Source organism: Pongo abelii, chromosome 9 (assembly GCF_028885655.2).
Source record: "Pongo abelii isolate AG06213 chromosome 9, NHGRI_mPonAbe1-v2.0_pri, whole genome shotgun sequence".
In the NCBI taxonomy this organism is placed as follows: domain Eukaryota; kingdom Metazoa; phylum Chordata; class Mammalia; order Primates; family Hominidae; genus Pongo; species Pongo abelii.
The window spans coordinates 23337642-23356270 of record NC_071994.2 but is presented as its reverse complement, the minus strand read 5'-3'; the positions used below and the strand labels follow the sequence as shown (position 1 = coordinate 23356270).

The window sequence follows — 18629 nt, the reverse complement described above, 5'->3', positions numbered from 1 at the left end:
GTTTCTTATAACTCTAAAATGTTTGAATTTATATGAGAATGATAGTCCAGACCCGTGTATGACAGATGGAGGAACTGAATTGTCTCTCAATTTAATCTTCTGTGTGTGTGTGTGTGTGTGTGAGCTGGAGTCTTGCTATGTTGTCCTGGCTGGTCTCAAACTGCAGGGCTCAAGTGATCCTCTTGCTTCAGCCTCCAGAGTAGGTGGTACTACAGGCATGCACCACCACACCCCACTCTAGCTTATATTTTAATATGCCTAATGTTCTGTCTTATACATACATTTCTTACCAGCATGTAAGAAATGTAATTTCTATAGGGAGGAATTCAAGAAGTATTGAGAAGATGATTTTAATAAATCAGCTGTGTTGGCCTAGCTTTATTTACTCATTTAACAAACATTGAGCAGAATGACCTCTGCTTTATGCCAGACATGGTGCTAGCTGCAGGGAATACAAATATGACAAATAATCCTCCCTGTTTAAGAAACAGACTCTTCGCTTAATATATTAAGTGCCTCATAGGGTTATATAGAAGGTCTCTAGGAGCACAGCAGAGAGTGGAAGTAGCTTTACCTTGGAGGAAATGGGAATAGTGAAAAATATGTCCATGGATGCAGTAACATGACATGAATCTTAAAGAATGTTATAATAATGTTATAATATGGAAAAAGTGAGGAAGGGTGATATGACAGAAATTTCATAATGGATAGTGTCTAAAATTTACAGGGGAAGGCAGGCTGTTTATTTGGAGCAGATGTAGGGACAAAGGAGAGTCAACATGTATATTTTGGTTTTATTAATAGAAAAAACACAAATAACACACAAGTTTATGTAAATTAGACTTCTTTTGTAACATTCTCAGACTTAATATCCCCAGCCACCTACGGGAAAAACTTGAGGAAAGTCCTTCTAAAATCTATAAAATTATCTTATAGAAAGAGAAATTTAAAAGGAAATGCCAATTTGTTGAGCAAAATGAAAATGATGATGGCCAGAGCTGGAAGTATGGTAAACATAAAGCCATTCTGAATATATTTATCACCTTTCTTGGCTTGCACCTAAAAATGTGTGAGTTTTAATATTGAGAGGTGTTTCAGCAGCATCTTGAGACTATTTGAGGGTTCAGTTCCTTTTCTGTCAATTCCAGACTTGACCATGAATGAATTCTGAATACTCTGTGTCGTAGACAGCAGTGTGACTGTAGGAGTGGGGCATGTGCTCTTGCAGGTGATGGAATGGCTTGAGGCCAATGAGGATATTCATTATTCTATAGCACTATAGTTATAAATAATATTTGCTTTCTGCTTTTCCACAATTGTAGTTATCTGGTTTTCAGTGGAGCAGTAGATAGAAAGGGAGTGAGTAGTATCAGTGTAGCTTAGCTTCATTCCCCACTTTTTATGCCAGAGTTGCATTTCTGCCTCCATTTCTAGTTAGTTGACTGCCTTGAGCAGTTCATACCAGTTTTTTTCTTCTTGGTGTTTGGTTTTAGCCATTAGGCTGAGAGGCAGTTGGCCAAGACCATCTGAGAATTATTTTCCTCTGAAAATAAAGTTGGGATGGGTCATGACTATATGTAACCACAACTGTAAGTAGTGGGATGCTAGCTCATGCAGTTTCAAATACTGACTGATTTGTCAATAGGCATCAATAGTATTGAGTATCTGTATATAATGGTGTGTACTATTCTCATCATGGAATTCTTTAAGAATTTACAGCCACAAGATTTTACTGTGAGATATTTAAACAAAACATTTGAATAAATGGAGAGCCCGGAGGGAATGCCACATTGTCATTCTTTAATTGAAATGTTTAATGTAATCCCAATCAAAACTGAGACTAAACAGGTGAGGATAAGCAATAAATTTTTAAAAAAGAAGAACAACAAAGTAGACTTGCACTACTAGAAACATTAAAACCCATTTTAGATCTAGCATAACTAAAACTAGGGCATTGTGAAAGAACAGAAAAATAAGATAATAGACTACTTCTGGAATCAGAATCTTGTAGGTACAAGCTGTCCAATCACTCTAAACATTCACCTGGATCAGCCATTGGATGAGGATGCTACGGAAAGAGCGTGATCTTGGACAAAGCAACTCTGCAGCTGAGGCTGACACCCAAAAGCTGTCTGCTGGTGATACTCCCACAATTAGGGCAACATGAGTTTCACTGAAGGGGCAGTTGTGTGGCTCATCTCATTCATTGCAACCTCCAAATCCAATTGTTTGTGCATCTTTATCCTACACACTTGTAGGATATTGATTTTAACTTATTTCAACTCCTACTCTGGAAAAAAGAGAGAGACTGTGTCCTTTCTTAGACCTTTGTAATGAGGCAAGGATCAGAGTCCCAGAAGAAGTACTACTCCAAAAACTTTGGTAAAGTGCTTATTCTTCCCTAGCAGTGGGCTGTTGCTGAGTTGTAGACTGGTGGTTTTATGAAAAAAAACAGGTTGGGAAGGTGTTAAGGTGGAAATGAGGGCTGTGTTATGTGTGTCTGGTATCTACTTCTGTTCCAGGTGCTTAATTCTTTAAACCCTTATACTGATGTTTAAAGTTAGAGGATTCTTGTCCATTTGCTTGCCTTCTGTTGGCAGGGTCACATGCAGGGAATAGGCTATGGGAAGGGGGAAGATGCCTAGATTTACTTCTAGGCTGGTCTCCAAGCCCCAAGTTCAAGCCTCCTGAGTAGCTGAGACTACAGGCACATGCCATCGTTCTCGGCTTTTCTTTTTTAACATAGGCCAGCTAGCTCCCACCTTAGCCTTCTAGAACCCCCCATTATAATTCTTACTCAATTGCCTTGGCCCAGAAAGAGACAGCTCCTGTTGTATTCTTATATGTGCACATCTATTTTTGATTCACAGAACTCGATGGTGGAGGTGGAGGCAGTTGATGGAATTCTGAAAGTCCACCCACCCATGCCCCTGGTCAATAGCTTGCATGTACCATAATCCTTGGAAAGGAAACGTGGTGGGAGTCTGCTGGATTCTTCTGGGGAAATTTTCTCTCTGTAAAAGGGACATATCACAGAAACATACGATCTCTGCCTCCGAACACTGTTGTCTGCATGCGATGCATGGAATGGCAATGGCCCTCCAGGAAAGGAGCCAGCCTAAGGGAAAAGAGAGGAGGGTGGGAAGATCCCAGATCATTTGTGCCATTGTTGAGCAACTGAACAAAACAGAACCAAGTCCTTGTCTTCTTGAAGCTTAATTTGAGTCAAGACATATAGACAAGCATGTATATTATTAAAATACACTACCTAGTATATTAGAAGGTAGTAAGTACAATGGGATAAAATAAAGCAGGGAAGGGCATGAGGAGTGCTGGGGGGGATGGTTGCATTTATTAAAGGGTGGGCAAGGCAGGCTTCTCTGAGAAGGACCCAACAGAGACAAGGGATGTGGAAGAGCATTCCAAACATAGGGAATGGTAAGTTTAAGTCCTGAGTGTACATGGACAACATTCTGTATCTAAACAACTTCTAGGATCCCCTATGGCTAGAACTGAGGAGCAACAGGGAGAGTAGTTGGAGGTGAGTTCAGCCAATAAACTCATGCCATTTATTAGGCTGTTGCCAAAGCTTTTTGGCTCTTACTCTGAGTGAGATGGTAATCTCTGGAGGTTTGTGAAGAGGTGGGTATCATGGTCTAACCTATGTTAAATAGGAAAAGCCGGGAACGATGGTGTGTGCCTATAGTCCCAGCTACTAAGGAGGCTTGAGCCCAGGCTTGAGACCCCATCTCTTAAAAGAAAAAAAAAATGGAAAGGTTCACAATAAAGGCAGTGAAGAAAAGTTGTTTTTTAAAAAAGGCAGTGGTCACTATATTAGAACGTGATTCTGGAAAATCTAGATATGAGTTCAGAAATTTTAATTAACCTGAAAAACTTGTGCCAGAAGCCATTTGCTTATCCTAATATGAGTACAAAGAGTTTGCTTTGGTTCATTACTAAATAACATTCTTTGTGAAAGTGTCATTGAATCTTTCTAGCCACATATCTATACAAAACTCTACAATGTAAGTATGTACATTCAGCAAATCCTGTGAGATGCAGAAGAGTGAATTTGGTTCAGGAGTTCTGAGTTGGCTTTTATTGATAGAAAATTTCCTGAATGTCAATACCTAATACTAGTATGGAAAAATAATTTGCTTTTCAAAATAAATAGATAAATTTACCTTATGTTATTCTTGAATGAAGTTTTTCATTTAATCAAAGGTATTTTTAACCTTTTGTTTTGGGGCTTTTTTTTTCCCCTTGTGAATCTGTGGCTATAATAAAGTTGGCATTCTTTATTTACTGGTGATAAATTCTGTGAAATGTTAAAGTAGACATGTTGGACCAGCTGTTGTGAAATTACAGCTCTGTCTCTAACTTCCCATTACATGAGCACACCTACAACTCATTTATATTAGCACAGTAAGTATACCTTTAACACCAAATAAGGTATTTTCTAGGTCAATTCTTCTTTTCAGTTTATTCATGGATTTCTACCTAGGGTCACTACTTTTCATTAAGTGTAACTAAGAATCACATCTCTCATGAACCAACTCTTTAGTTTTAGACCGAAATCCTTTTAGGTCAAGAATACATACCTCCTATGAGGATTAATCCTGCATGCTCTGTGATGAGCTGACATTGTCTTTGACTGAAGAAAGATTTATTTTTGGAAGCAGAATTTTAAAATTAATTCTTTTGAATTCTCAGCAACTTCTAAAGAATAAGCATTCCTAGCTCACTGGACTTGACTAAGTAAACTGAGTGGAGATGGTTGAGGAGAGAAAGAGAGTCTAGCCTTTATGGACTGCCTTCTGCGTACCATAGGTATCATGTGAGCCTCACATCATCGTTTGGGTAGAATTATCTTCATTTTCACAAAAGGATGCTGAGGCTCAAAGAGGATGTGTCATTTTGCAAATATATGTGGAAATGAAATTGGTGCTCATGTCTATGTGACCTCAGAGCCTGTGCTATCTCTTCACAGGGGCTGACTATTGAAGGCAAAAGTAAATACTGTACATTAACTCAGATGAGTTTTGTTCCTCCAGGGTCTCATTTCTGAAGCTATTATTTTCATCAGCACTGTTTGGACCTTAATAGACTTGTGTAAAGTAGAATACTGAGTTGTTTCTTGTGTTACTTTATTCTTTTATTACTGTGCATTTTGTGTGGATTTTAAAATGTAGTGATTATTAAGTATTACCCAAGCTCCCAAATTTTAATAAGATCCCATTCATTTTATTTCCATTCTGATAAGATAGACTTTTTGTTTTAATGTATCACACTTTAAAATATTTTACAACATGAAGACTTCTTCCTGAAGTTACAAAGCACCAATTTACAATTAAAATCACAAAGCCAGTGATATTTGAAGAGTATATAACTTTATGATATGAATCATGTTTTATTATTTGTACCTAAGGGTCTAAAAGTAGTTCTCATTATTGATTTACAAAAGAAGAACTGATTAAGGTACATTCAGCCAGCTCTCTGTGACGACATTAGAATTTTTATTGCAGAACTAATGTGTTGACTCTATATCATCTCTTAGATGGTCTCATGATTGCTTAAAATTATCCTGGTCTAAATTTTGTATCAAATTGGGTGGGGAGAAACGTCTGAAAGGATAATGCTATCAAATGCGTTAATCTTCACTGCCATGTACTAATTTTCCCTATCTCTCTCCGTTTGTGTTTTCTTTTTCCCTAGAAGAAAAATTCAAAGTGGAGACAAGAACCATTGCTGTTGACTTTGCATCAGAAGATATTTATGATAAAATTAAAACGGGCTTGTCTGGTCTTGAAATCGGCATCTTAGGTTTGTATTTTTGCCACATTTATAGATTCTTCTTGTATTTATTATTTGACTTTATGACTTTGGATGTTAAGTGGTAAAATGACTAGTGAGAAAATTGTCTTATGATTACATAAGACATTATCAGTGAATAATATCACTAGGTGACATTAATATATATGTTTGAATCTGTGTTTTTAGTTCTATATTAACAACATAGAATTTTGGTTATTTTCCTTGTTATTTCTCTTATTCTCTGTGTATATTTAGATATACAGTTGTCCCTGGGTATCTATGGGTATAGGTTCCAGGACCTCTGCAGATGCTCAAGTTCCTTATATAAAATGCCTTAGTATTTGCATATAGCTTATGCGCATCCTTCTTTGTACTTTAAATCATCTCTAGATTACTTCTAATACCTAAAACAATGCCTACACATCACTTCATTTGTGCAGATTTAATGTGTAGACACACTGGTAAACTTGAGTTTTGGTTTTTGGAACTTTGTGGAATTTGTCCCCCCAATATTTTTGATTCGTCTCTTTTGCCCCCAGTATTTTTGACCCACCATTGGTTGAATCCATGAATGTGGAGCTCACAGATAATAGGACTGATGGTAGTTATATTGTAATAATCCTTTAAGGTGGATGGTGCTGACTCATTTACATACAGTTGAGGAAATGAAGGCTTCGAATAACTTATTCAGCCTTTTGTTCACTATTACCCCCTGAGAAGACTTTAGAGATTTCTCCTAATCTAACTCTCATGAAATTTTAATACCACAAGTACACTGTATAGATCTGATTATGTACTATATGTATATCTCTGCTTTATAAGAAAAGCGTACAAATAAGATTCCCACCCCACCCTGACCAAATTTCATCTACTCTGTGGAGCTCTGCCCCAGTTGAAAATGGATTGTTTAGAAGGGCACATAAAGATTGAGTGGTTCAGCTGGGGTTCAGTCTTGTATTTTTTTTTCTAAGTCTTATACCCCTTTTGTTACATCTCAGCTACCTTGCTCTTATTACCAGAAACAGATGCTTTTATTTGGATAATCAGAATATTGAACTTTGTTATGGAAACAATTCAGAAAATTGTATAGGAAAGAAAAAATGGGCTTTGTTAACCTTCCCACCACTCTTTGAGAGTCATTTCTAGAAAGAAACAGGGCATCTAGTTCCGAAAAAAACTAACCTTCCTCATTAAATCTGTTTATCCCACTGCCAAAACTGGTGGGAACCAACTAATTGCCATTGTTTGTTTAGTTGGGCTATAAAAGTTGGATAAATTAAGATAATTTTAAAAAACATTTTCTAACATTTCTTTAGTCAGAAAGACCCCACTTCCCTTCCTCATCCTATAAAAGAATGGTCTTTTACATAATTTCCATAATAGATAAGACAGTTGTTAGAAATCAATTAAACAAGTATAGCCCCTCATAGTACTGTTGCACCTGGCTTTCACATGCTATCTTTTCCCAGCTCCTGCCTGGTCCATATCACACATCACCATGCCCCATATACCGACACCACTACTCCCTCACTTATAGGAAGACCAATAGGCAAAAATGAATGCAAACACAGGTCTGGTTTTTGCCTTTGTGTTTGCATGTTCTTAAATATATGTGTTGCCAGGAGTCCTTCACAGTTTCCTCTTCCTTAGCCTAGATCTGAAATACGTAAAGCACCACTGACATCTACAAAAAAATCTTGACTTCCTTCACCTAGATCTGGAATACATAAGTCACCACTGACATCTGTAAAATTCCAAATCAGCAATCATAACTTACAGTTAGTATGGAAGCTGTCATGGTTCATCTTAACCTCCTTTCAAACTAGAGATGGTCTAGGGGATAAAGGCTAGCTTAGGCTGGAAGGGAGATTGAGAATCCCTAATGAAAAAAGACTGAGGGAGAAAATCTTACTGCTTCTCTTGAGCTTGTGCTTTTAGAGAATGACTTACTTTCAGAAATAGTTAAATTCATCACAGGTGTGTTTAGTTTTGCATAAACTTTAGTTGCTTTTCACGGAAACTATAGATGCTCTGGGACTATGGCATTGGCATTGGAAAATGTTGGGCATCACATTGCTGCGGGGCTGGAGGATTGTACAAGGCACTCTTTAGCTGTTCTTTCCTGCCACCTATATGGAAAGGCTTCAATATGAGTTCAGGCGTGACAGATCTGTTAAGGATGAGCATACAGGACACATGGTCTCTAAATGCTTTTTCCCCATTTCTAGAATCCTAGCACTTGTATCAATACATAAGTACTGATATTTAGACATAAGGACTGATATTTTCCCAGGTCTCATACACTAATGAACCATTGTTTTGATAGCCTAGTTCCTTAGTAAGTTGCTGTGAGTTAACAATTTGTGCCCCTCCTCATTCATTCATTCATTCATCAATCAGTGAACTAGAGATACAACAATGAACAAGAAAGCTGTACTGGGCCGGGCGTGGTGGCTCACACCTGTAATCCGAGCACTTTGGGAGGCCAAGGTGAGAGGATCACCTGAGGTCAGGAGTTTGAGACCAGCCTGGCTAACATGACGAAACCTCATCTCTACTAAAAATACAGAAATTAGCTGGGCAGGGTGGCACACGCCTGTAGTCCCAGCTACTCAGGAGGCTGAGGCAGGAGAATCGCTTGAACCTGGGAGACAGAGGTTGCAGTGAGCCGAGATTGCACCATTGCACTCCAGCCTGGGTGACGAAGTGAGACTCTGTCTCAAAAAGAAAAAAAAAAAAGAGCTATACTGCATTATTTATGTAGTATAATGTTCTAATAAGAAATATAACACGGAACAAAATAATTATCTATGGGATAAGTGTTTTGAGTAGGGAAGGACAGGGTATAATAAGAGTATGTGGGGGACAGGGGAGTTGATACAGGGAGAAATAATGGTAACTTGACCTAGCCAGTGGGGTAGGAAAAAGGAGGATTCCAGAAACATTTATAAAGGAAGTAGATGAAGGAAGACTTTGTAAGAGATTCCAGGTGGGAAGACAGAGAAGAGAGAATTTATGGATGACTTTCAGGTTCTGGCTTGAGCATCTGCATTAACACTGCATTTACTAAAATGGAGAATCCTTGAGGAGGAGCCTTTTGGGGAGTGAAGATCATTTAAAACTGGAAATCTGGGGCTCCTCTAAGATGTCTAAGTTGGCTTGTTTAGTTGATAGTTGGAGAGATATATATATATATGTATATGTATGTATATATATGTATATATATCTAGATTTCAGTAGAGCTCTGTTCTACAGATATAGTTTGGAGATTAGTCATCTGTGAGTAGTAATTGCATTGAAGCAGTGGGTCTGGAGATCATCCAAGGAGAATGGAGAGAATGTAAAGAGAAAACTGAAGACAGAGCTCTTTTGAGTTCCCTTCCTTCTTGTCAAAGGCTGCCTGGAATAGATAGCATGAAGTGGGGGATAGTTTTCTGCATGAACTCAGCACTGTTCAATAGAAATGTAACACAAGCCACAGTAATTTTAGCTTTTCTAATAGCCACATTTTTTTAAAGTAAAAAGAAACAGATTAAGTTAATTTTTTTTTTTTTTTTTGAGACAGAGTCTCACTCTGTCACCCAGGCTGGAGTGCGGTGGCGCGATCTCCGCTCACTGCAAGCTCCGTCTCCCGGGTTCACCCATTCTCCTGCCTCAGCCTCCTGAGTAGCTGGGACTACAGGCGACTGCCACCATGCCTGGCTAATTTTTTGTATTTTTTAGTAGAGATGGGGTTTCACTGTGTTAGCCAGGATGGTCTCGATCTCCTGACCTCATGATCCGCCCGCCTTGGCCTCCCAAAGTGCTGGGATTACAGGAGTGAGCCACCATGCCCAGCCCAGATGAAGTTAATTTTAATGTATTTTATTTTAGCCTAGTATATCTAAAATATTATTAATATTTCAATATATAATCAATACAAAAAAATTTTAAAATATTTTGCATTCTTTTTTAATACTAAGTCTTTGAAATCTAGTATATATTTTCCACTTAATAGCATATCTCAATTCAGACTAGCCACACTTTCAGTGCTTAGTAGCTACATGTGGCCAGTGGTTACTGTATTTGACATCTCAACTCTAGTTCACCTTGGCCATCTCTCAACCTCAGTTTGTATGAGGGAATTATGAGTATAATTTATTGATTTGTCTTAGCTTTTAAGCAGTGGTTCTCAACCAAGGACAATTTTGCGGTGTATGGCAATGTTCTGAAACATTTCTGATTGTCCTTCTTGGCTAGGGGAGGGTAGTTCTACTGTCCCCTAGTGGGTAAAGCTCAAGGATGCTACTAAACATCCTATAATGTGTGTAAGACAGCCTTCCACAGCAAAGAATGATCCGTCCAAAATGTCAGTAGTGCTGAGGTTGATAAACCCTGCTTTAAAGTTATACTGTCCTTAAACAGTTCAGATTGGATACTTACTGAAAGATACTCACACAACTTTGATTTTGATTTCTAGTTGGTTGCAAATCAATAATAAAAATCATTATAGCTAATGTTTACATAATCCTTTAAAGTGTATAGCTGAACTTTTGCATACATTATCTCATTAGCTGGGCTGTAAGTTTAGTTTTCTTCCTACTCTACCACAAATGTCTCCTTAATCATAAGATTATTGTAATTATTATTGACATTTATTAGCACATATTTTACACTTGGATTGTAATTTTAATTTCTCAGGATTTTCGATGGAACTATTAAAATACTTCTGTGAGTTAAATTTTATTACTAGGTCATATTTCAACTCCATTCTTATGGTTCCTTCACTAGTATGGGTATAACCCTCTAGAACTTCTTGTGGGGAGGTCTGATGTGTATATGTTTTCTTTCTCTTATGATTACCTGAATTTATAGCTCCATCAACTTTCTTCTCTCCCGCATCCCCATCCAGATCCCACATACTCTCACCTCTGTCTAGTAAGGGCAAAATAATTTAGTCTCCTTCCTCTGCTTATGCAATTCTCACTTTTATAACATTCTCTAAAATATTCTATGTATAGATTGATTTCTAGTAAGACCTAGGAATCCATATTAAGTCATAGGAAGGAATTTTTTTCTACCAAGTTTTAATGAAACTAGTAAGGATAATAAGAAAAATAAATCACCAGGGTACAACCCATTTGTTTGAAGTGTTAAGCACCAGTCAGTGCTTAATAAAGAAAATTAATATTTTCAGAATTACAAAGGAAAATGCTAAAGCCCTTAGTCATGAAAGAAACATTAAGTTTTCAGTAAGATAAGTGGAAAGGAAACAGCCATGAATTGTGAGAATTTATCCTGAAAGGTCACCATAGCTTGATGAGACTATAAATGCTTAAGGTTGGGAAGTTGGATTCTTAACTCCATTATGTAAAAAAAACTAAGGATCTACTGTCTTCTTTCAGGCAAATGCCAAGAAATACAGATTTCAGAAAGCTTATAAAACTTTGGCTATTTAGAGAAAATGACATCCTTACTGCTTTGAATAAGCAAACAATTGGTTAACAAAGTGTGATTACTGTAATGCTTACTTGATTCCTTAGGAGAGACTCTTATGTGTGCTCCAAATTGGTTTGGAGGACTTTGCACAATACATCTCAGGGAGGTGTAATTTACCAAGGCCAAAAAAGTAGGCTTGGCTTTGAAGTATGCCACAGACAATACTTTTTTCAAATTCTACTACTATGACTTTTTTAACTTTGTGAGATTCTATATTATAGAAGGAGAAAGAAAGGTCCTCTTGGAAAATATACTTAGTTTGTGATTCATTTAAAAAATCAACCATAGCTTTATTCAAGCTTTTATTGCATTCCAGACGAGAATTTCCCCATGCCAGATGCTCTCAAGGCCTTCTCTGCCCATAGCGTTGATGGCGTATACAAGTTGTAGCATCCTCAGCTGGTACAAGGTGACCTGTGTTGCCCTACTGGCTTAGTGCATTCAGGACTTTTGTCATCCATCGACTTTTTAAATTCTTGCCATACGCATTGCTAATAATTTTAAGAAGCCTCATTTTAACAACAACAACATGTATAGATAATAAAGGTCAGTTGATTGCAAAGAATCACTGATTGCCAAAGCTGGAATAGAACTTATTATTCTCTTTTCTTCCTGTGCCCTTTATAAGTGAACACTTGCACCACTAATGTTCTTGGTGAATTATTTTTTAATTGGTGTCCTTCCTTTTTCGCTGAATGCAAACTCTTTGTTATCCTTGCCTGTGCAACCACTTTCCTCATTAAACCTTATGGATTTGGGGAAGCAATTGTGTTGCATTTTTCTCCCGAAAACATAGTGTTTCCCAGAAGGTTCTAGGATAGAGAATAGTTGAATATAAATATTTTATTTACTAAACTAAAAGATAGTTTGAGCAAAGATACCCATCAGAGTTAAGATCAGAGTAACTCTGTCTCTGTGTATGCTTACATTTTCAAAGTTTCTTAACAAAAGACCCAAGAGTATTATTAGCTACTTGGGAAAGGACTAGTTAGCTTCCAAATGGCAAACTCCTAGTTAATTGGTTTGGGATCCAGAGATGGCTTCCTTATAATTCAATCCCCAGAGAAGCAAAGGAAGAGCAATAGATGTAGGCCTAGGAGAGAGAACCAAGGCACTACAGGAACAGTGCTGAGGAAAACTTTTCTAGGATTGCTTGGAAGGAAGGAAAATGGAGCGTACTAGGAGTTTATGCAGCTTCCCGGTCCCTGTTGATTAAAGAAGTCACAAATAAAAGAGTCTTTTTTCTTCAGAGGCTTTAGAAATACATAATGCTACAGATTCTCTTCTTGCTGTTCTCAGTGTTACAAATCGTTTTAAATTGTTCTCATTTGAAGTGTAAATACCTCTAAAGGGCTAATGGCACCTGTTATTTAATTCTTATTGGAACTAGTATATTCAGTTTATTCCTTGTCTACTTCTTGCTGGGTCAGTTGGCTATTTTAGTTAGTGAAAGACATGGAAAAGTCATTTTAAAATGGAGAACAATAGTCTTAAAAAAGGAAACTCTGTGGTAGGTTGATAATCAGTGGGGTGCAGAGATGGAGACACGCAGAAGGACAAAATAAAATTATGTTGGGAGAGCACCAAAGGTAAACTTAATGTAGTTAGAATTATTATCTGCTACCCCCACTTTTTCTCCGTAGCCCAGTATATGAGGATCAAGCTTAAGAAAGAGCAGAGGCTGTTATTCTAGGTATATAGGAAAGGGTTATAGGAGGATCATGGGGTGATTGTTTGGGGAAAGGGCAGGATATAACTTTTGTGCTTTCTAAGCGTATAAAACATTTCCAAAACTTCCCTTTTGTAATACTGCAATCACATTTTGTTGCTAACCACCCAGAGTTACTGCAGACTCCACAGGTTCAGGAACACAGCCCCCAACAAAACTGCCCTCAGTTCACATGCTAGCTGCAAGTTTGGAGATCTTCAGACCATCTACACTTTTGACTAACTGGCTACAAATTCATAGGTTCCTATTACACCCTCGGGTTCAATAATTAGCTAGAGTGATTCATGGAACTCAGAAAAGCACTATACTCATGATCTTGTAGTTTTATTATGATGGATAAAAGTCAGGATTAGTCAAATGAAGAGACACCATAGGGCAAGGTCTGCGGGTTATCCCCAACACAGAGGTTCTAAGCCCTGTCCTGGTGGAGTCAGGACACCTTACCTTCCAGGCGCATCCTTGTGTTCATCCACCAGGAAGCTCTACCGGGCTTCAGTTTCCAGAGTTTTTATTGGGGGTTTCATTACCCAAGTAGGCATGATTGATGGAATCATTGGCCATGTGTTTTAACTTGATCTCCAGTTCTCCTCTCTTTTCTTTAGGTTGAGCTGGCTTAAAGCCCCAGCCCTCTAGTCACAGAGTTGGTCTTTCTGGTGTCCAACCCCCATCCTGGGTCATCTTGATTCCACTACTGAGTATATATCAAAAACGAAGAAAATCAATATATTGAAGAGATATCTGCACTCTATGTTTATTGCAGCGCTATTCACAGTAGTCAAAATATGGAATCAGCCTAAGAGTCTATCAGCAGATGAATGGATAAAGAAAATATAGTATAGGTACACAATAGGATATTATTCAGCCATTAAAAAAAACCCTGGAAATCCTGTCATTTGCAGCAACATGGATGGAACTGGAGGTTATTATGTTAACTGAAATAAACCAAGCCCAGAAAGGTAAATATCACATGTTCTCACTCATATGTGTGAGCTTAAAAAATAGATCTCATGAAGATAGAGAGTAGATTGGTGGTTACCAAAGGCTAGGAATGGTGGGATGGGAATAAAGAGAGGTTGATTAATAGGTACAAATGTATAATTAGATGGAATAAATAAGACCTGGCTTAGATCATTTGGATGACTATAATCAATTGTATATTTCAAAATAGCTAGAAGAGAATAATTCAAATGTTCCTAGCGAAAGAAAAGATAAAGATTTAAGGTTATAAATATCCCAGTTACCCTGATTTGATTATATGAATGTACCAAATTATCACGTGTACCCTGAAAACTTGTACATTTAATATGTATCAGTTTTAAAAATAAAAACACAGATGTGATCCAAGGGCCTGCCATGACATGAATAAGAAAGACACTTTTATCACTGTTATCAGGAAATTCCAGTGGTTTAGAACCTCCATCGTATTAACAAAGATCAGACAAAATGTTAACTGTACAGTACCTTTTCTTTCCTTTTTGTTGATTGATTCATTCAATCAACCGTATACTAATTCAGTAAACAAGTAAAATTCCAGAGCTATAACAGTAGACAAAACAGACACTGTTTCTGCTTTTCTGGAAGATAGCGATCGAACAAGTAGTGGGAATGTGTTGCATGTAATGAAGGAGTATGTTACTGAGAAAGCTAAGGGTGTCACAGATAGTATCCCTGAGAAAGTCATTTAAGTGGAAACCTGAAGGCTGAATAATGCTGGGAGAATAGACACGGGAAGGGTTTCCAGGTGGAGGAAACGGCATGTACAAAAGGCCTGAAGTGAATGTTCTTAGTGTGTCGGTAGAACTGACAAAAGCCCTGTGAATCTGGAGCAAGGGTTTCAAAGGGGACAGTAGCAAAAGATGATTCTGGAGATTAAGCAGACCCAGATCATGAAAGTCTGAGAAAACCAAGACAATAAGTTTAGACTTCATTGGAAGTACAGTGGGAAACCATTTTAGAATTGTAAGCATGACTTGACAACATATTAGAATTTTAGAGAGATCTTTCTGACTCCCACGCAGAAGAAGACAAGAATTGATAGGAGGAGGCCAGTAAGACTATTTCAGAAGTGAGACTTAAGATGATGAATATTTACATTAGGAGGATAGCAGAAGTGAACTGACAAAGAGGGGTGTTTAGGAAATAGAAATAGGACCAATTTCTGATGAGGGTCCTCATCAGAGGTCTTGAGTAAAGAAGAATGGTTTTGTGTTTTCTAAGTCATTATTGCCAACATGCATTGAGCACTCTTTCATGCCAGCCACCATGCTAATGAATTTCATTTAATCCTCTACAACCCTATAAGGTAGATGTTGATATTTCTATGCCCATTTTACAGACAAGAAACAGTTACAGAGTTAGACATCATCCAGAATTAGACGACTAGCAGTTAGCAACTTCCAGGTTCTGACTTGAGCAACAGGGTACCGTTTCCCCAAGACAAGAAACCCTGGATCAGGAGCAAAGTCTGTTGAGAAAAATGATGATTTCACTTTGGGATATGTTAAGCTTAAGAGGGTGGTGAGAAAGCCATGTAGGGATTCAAGTAGTTGGGTCGCTGGGCACACATGCCCTTCCTTGCTAGAAGGGAACCTTCTTTGTGTTAAATGTTGAAGAAGCCTGGTGTAGACAGTCATGGCAAACAGAATAGGTGCATGGATTTTTTTTTTTTTTTAATGTACTAGGAGACTCATCAGGAACATTATCAGACTAAGTATAGTGCCTTGTAATTCCATTAGATATGTTGGCTGAGATTGGATTTGTAAAGTGAGCATAGGACTTTTAGAATTCATGTTTATTTCTGTTTACTTGAAAACCACTCACTAATGGTATTAATTAAAGCAGAACCTTTTACTTAAAACTGGGTAATTAGCCCTGTTATTTCAGAAATGTAAATAGAACTGTAAGTCATGAAACTGATGAATGTTCTTCCCACCAGCTAACATTTAACTACCAACCTCATGTCATCTTTCTTCATTCCCTCTTCCAATTTTATGTATAGCAAATCTTACCCAGTTTTGTAATGAAGATCACATAGCAATTTATAATTAAACAGTGGAAGTGAAATGTTCTGTTGTGTTGCTTCTGATTCAGTCTTAATTTTTCAATTTCTGATTAAAGCACTGCAAATTTAAAGTCTTGTAAACTCTCTTTTATTTGGAAATTGCTACTCACAAATGTATGAAAACTGTAAAGTTTGCAAAATGTTTTACATGGTGTTCCAAATATCATCTGTCAGAGTATGAACATGTGCTAGCTAAAGCAATATGTTAAATAAGGCAAAGATGGAATTTACTTTGCATCACTTTCCAAACTCTCTCTATAGGCTGTAAGAGTGGATCTAATTGAATGAAACAAAGAGGGTAGAGGAGCAATTAGGAGAAATTTAATCAGTATAAATAGCAGCAGCTCTGGTTAACGGATGCCCAGAGTCCACTCTGTCAGAAGGATCTCTCCACTTTGATTCTGGTCATACGTAATAAAAGCAGGGTACTTTGGGCTTGGGCACAAAACAGGAGTTTGATAAATTTTTGTTGAATAAACGACCATACAACAATAACAACTCTTCCTCTTCCATTTATTAACATATTACTATGTCTCAGGCATCAGGTTAAAGATTTTATGTGTATCATCTCATTTAATTCTTAAATTACTATCCCCATTTTATGTCTAAGGACAATGAGGCAATCACTAGTTTCTTGTTAGGAGCTGGTAGTAGTGGAGCAGGGACTGAAACCTGGTTCTGTTAGGACTGTGGGGTCTGTACTCTTTTAGCTCAAAAATTTAAGACAGAAAGTTTCCCCCACTTTTGGTATATACACTGTTACTAAATTGTACATTTTAAAAATTCAGTTTATTTTGAAATATAGTGAGGTTGCAGCATTTTTAAAAATCTCTTTTTATTGGCCGGGCGTGGCGGCTCATGCCTGTAATCCCAGCACTTTGGGAGGCCAAGGCAGGCGGATCACCTGAGGTCGGGAGTTCAAGACCAGCCTGACCAACATGGAGAAACCCCGTCTCTACTAAAAATACAAAAAATTAGCCGGTCGTGGTGGCGCATGCCTGTAATCCCAGCTACTCAGGAAGCTGAGGCAGGAGAATCGCTTGAACCTGGGAGGTGGATTGCAGTGAGCTGAGATCGAGCCATTGCACTCCAGCCTGGGCAACAGGAGCGAAACTCTGTCTCAAAATAAGTAAATAAATAAGTAAATAAATAAATGAGATCTCTTTTTGTTAACTCTAAGTGCTGGAACTGGATTAGCATTTATAACCACAAATGTTCATGAAATATAAACTTTTTCTCCTTTGATACAATGAGAAGGAAACAGGAGGGGATACTTTGCATTATTTGATGTATGTCGGGAAGCCCGGCCATTAGGCAACATATTTTTAAACCACCTTAATTTCCTATATCTCTGATTAATCTGGAAAAAGAAGCAGGTTGAAGGTGATCTGTAGGGGGTTACCCGTATCTGTTAGAATTGTTTGTTCAAATGGATTTTTAATTTCTAGTAATTTATTGTTGTTTGCTCCTCTCTCACGCCTAACCCAGATACCAAAAATCTAATTTTCTGATGACATCATTATATCTCTATAGCAGCTGGGTTTGAGAGAGGATTCTAAGTTCAGTGAGATCAGCAGCAAACGAACTTAGAAGAAACAGAAATCTTGTAAATATTCTTTTTTTTAAGAACATAAAATTTGGAAATGATTTTAAAGCAGTATAATTTAGAAATTTTATATATATATAAAAAAAATTCAGAATTATTCCGTGGATTTTCTGTGTCTTTAAAATGCAACACATGATGATATTAGTGTTTTCTGAGGTTCTGGATGGGGGCCGAGGAGAGCGTAGCTAAGCATGGCCTCTGTCAGTTCTTCTCTGCAATGATCAACTCTTAAGAGGATGGCTTCTCTGCCCTCTACCACCTTTTCTTTCCACTTCCTTTGGCATTATTCTTGGTCTGTTTTCACCTCTGTTCTCTGCCTGCCTCATCTCTTCTATTGAGCTCTTCCCAGTCTTAGACCTCTAGTCAGAAACCAATGGGAAAGATTTTGTTACTGTCCAGCGCCCTACAGTGACTGGGATGGTGGTGGGAATTCCGTGATGACATAGATATCTGTTGTTTCCTGAGAGACATCATGTGTTGTTACACAATAAAAAGGTTTTTCAGGTCACTGAAAAAAATGTTTAAATCTGTCTCTAGCGCCTTACTTCAAGAATTCAAGAAAACTCACTAATAAACATGTTTAACGCTAATTTAAGATATGACCATTTAGAAGGGATCTTCAACTATCTGAATAATGTTGGAGCAACATGTGCCATTGTTTGGTTTGGCGAATCCTATAATGAATCCTGTAATATGTAAAGATGGCGTTGCGTGCACCCATTCTTAATGAGATTAAATTATAATGGGAGTATTTCCATCCTTCACTCCTACTCAAAGCCTGTTTTTTCTCTTCCTTTTGCAATTCCCTGAAAGCTTTCTGCCTGCTGTTAGGTTATTGCTGCCACCTGACGTCTCAAAATAAAATTGCCGTGGGTTTGCTTTTCCAAAAGATTCGCACTATTCTGTGTTTTATGGAAATAACTATTTGAGAGCAACAGTTT

The 18629-nt window shown here is 37.7% G+C and overlaps 1 protein-coding gene across 1 annotated transcript in view; it reads left to right on the top strand.

Moving 5' to 3' along the window:
* HSD17B12 (hydroxysteroid 17-beta dehydrogenase 12) overlaps nucleotides 1-18629 on the top strand; it is a 172877-nt gene that overhangs the window by 109120 nt on the left and 45128 nt on the right. Inside the window, exon 4 of the mRNA XM_024254837.3 lies at nucleotides 5716-5823. Within this exon, the coding sequence (XP_024110605.1) occupies nucleotides 5716-5823 (108 nt within the window). The remainder of the gene's footprint in view (nucleotides 1-5715; nucleotides 5824-18629) is intronic.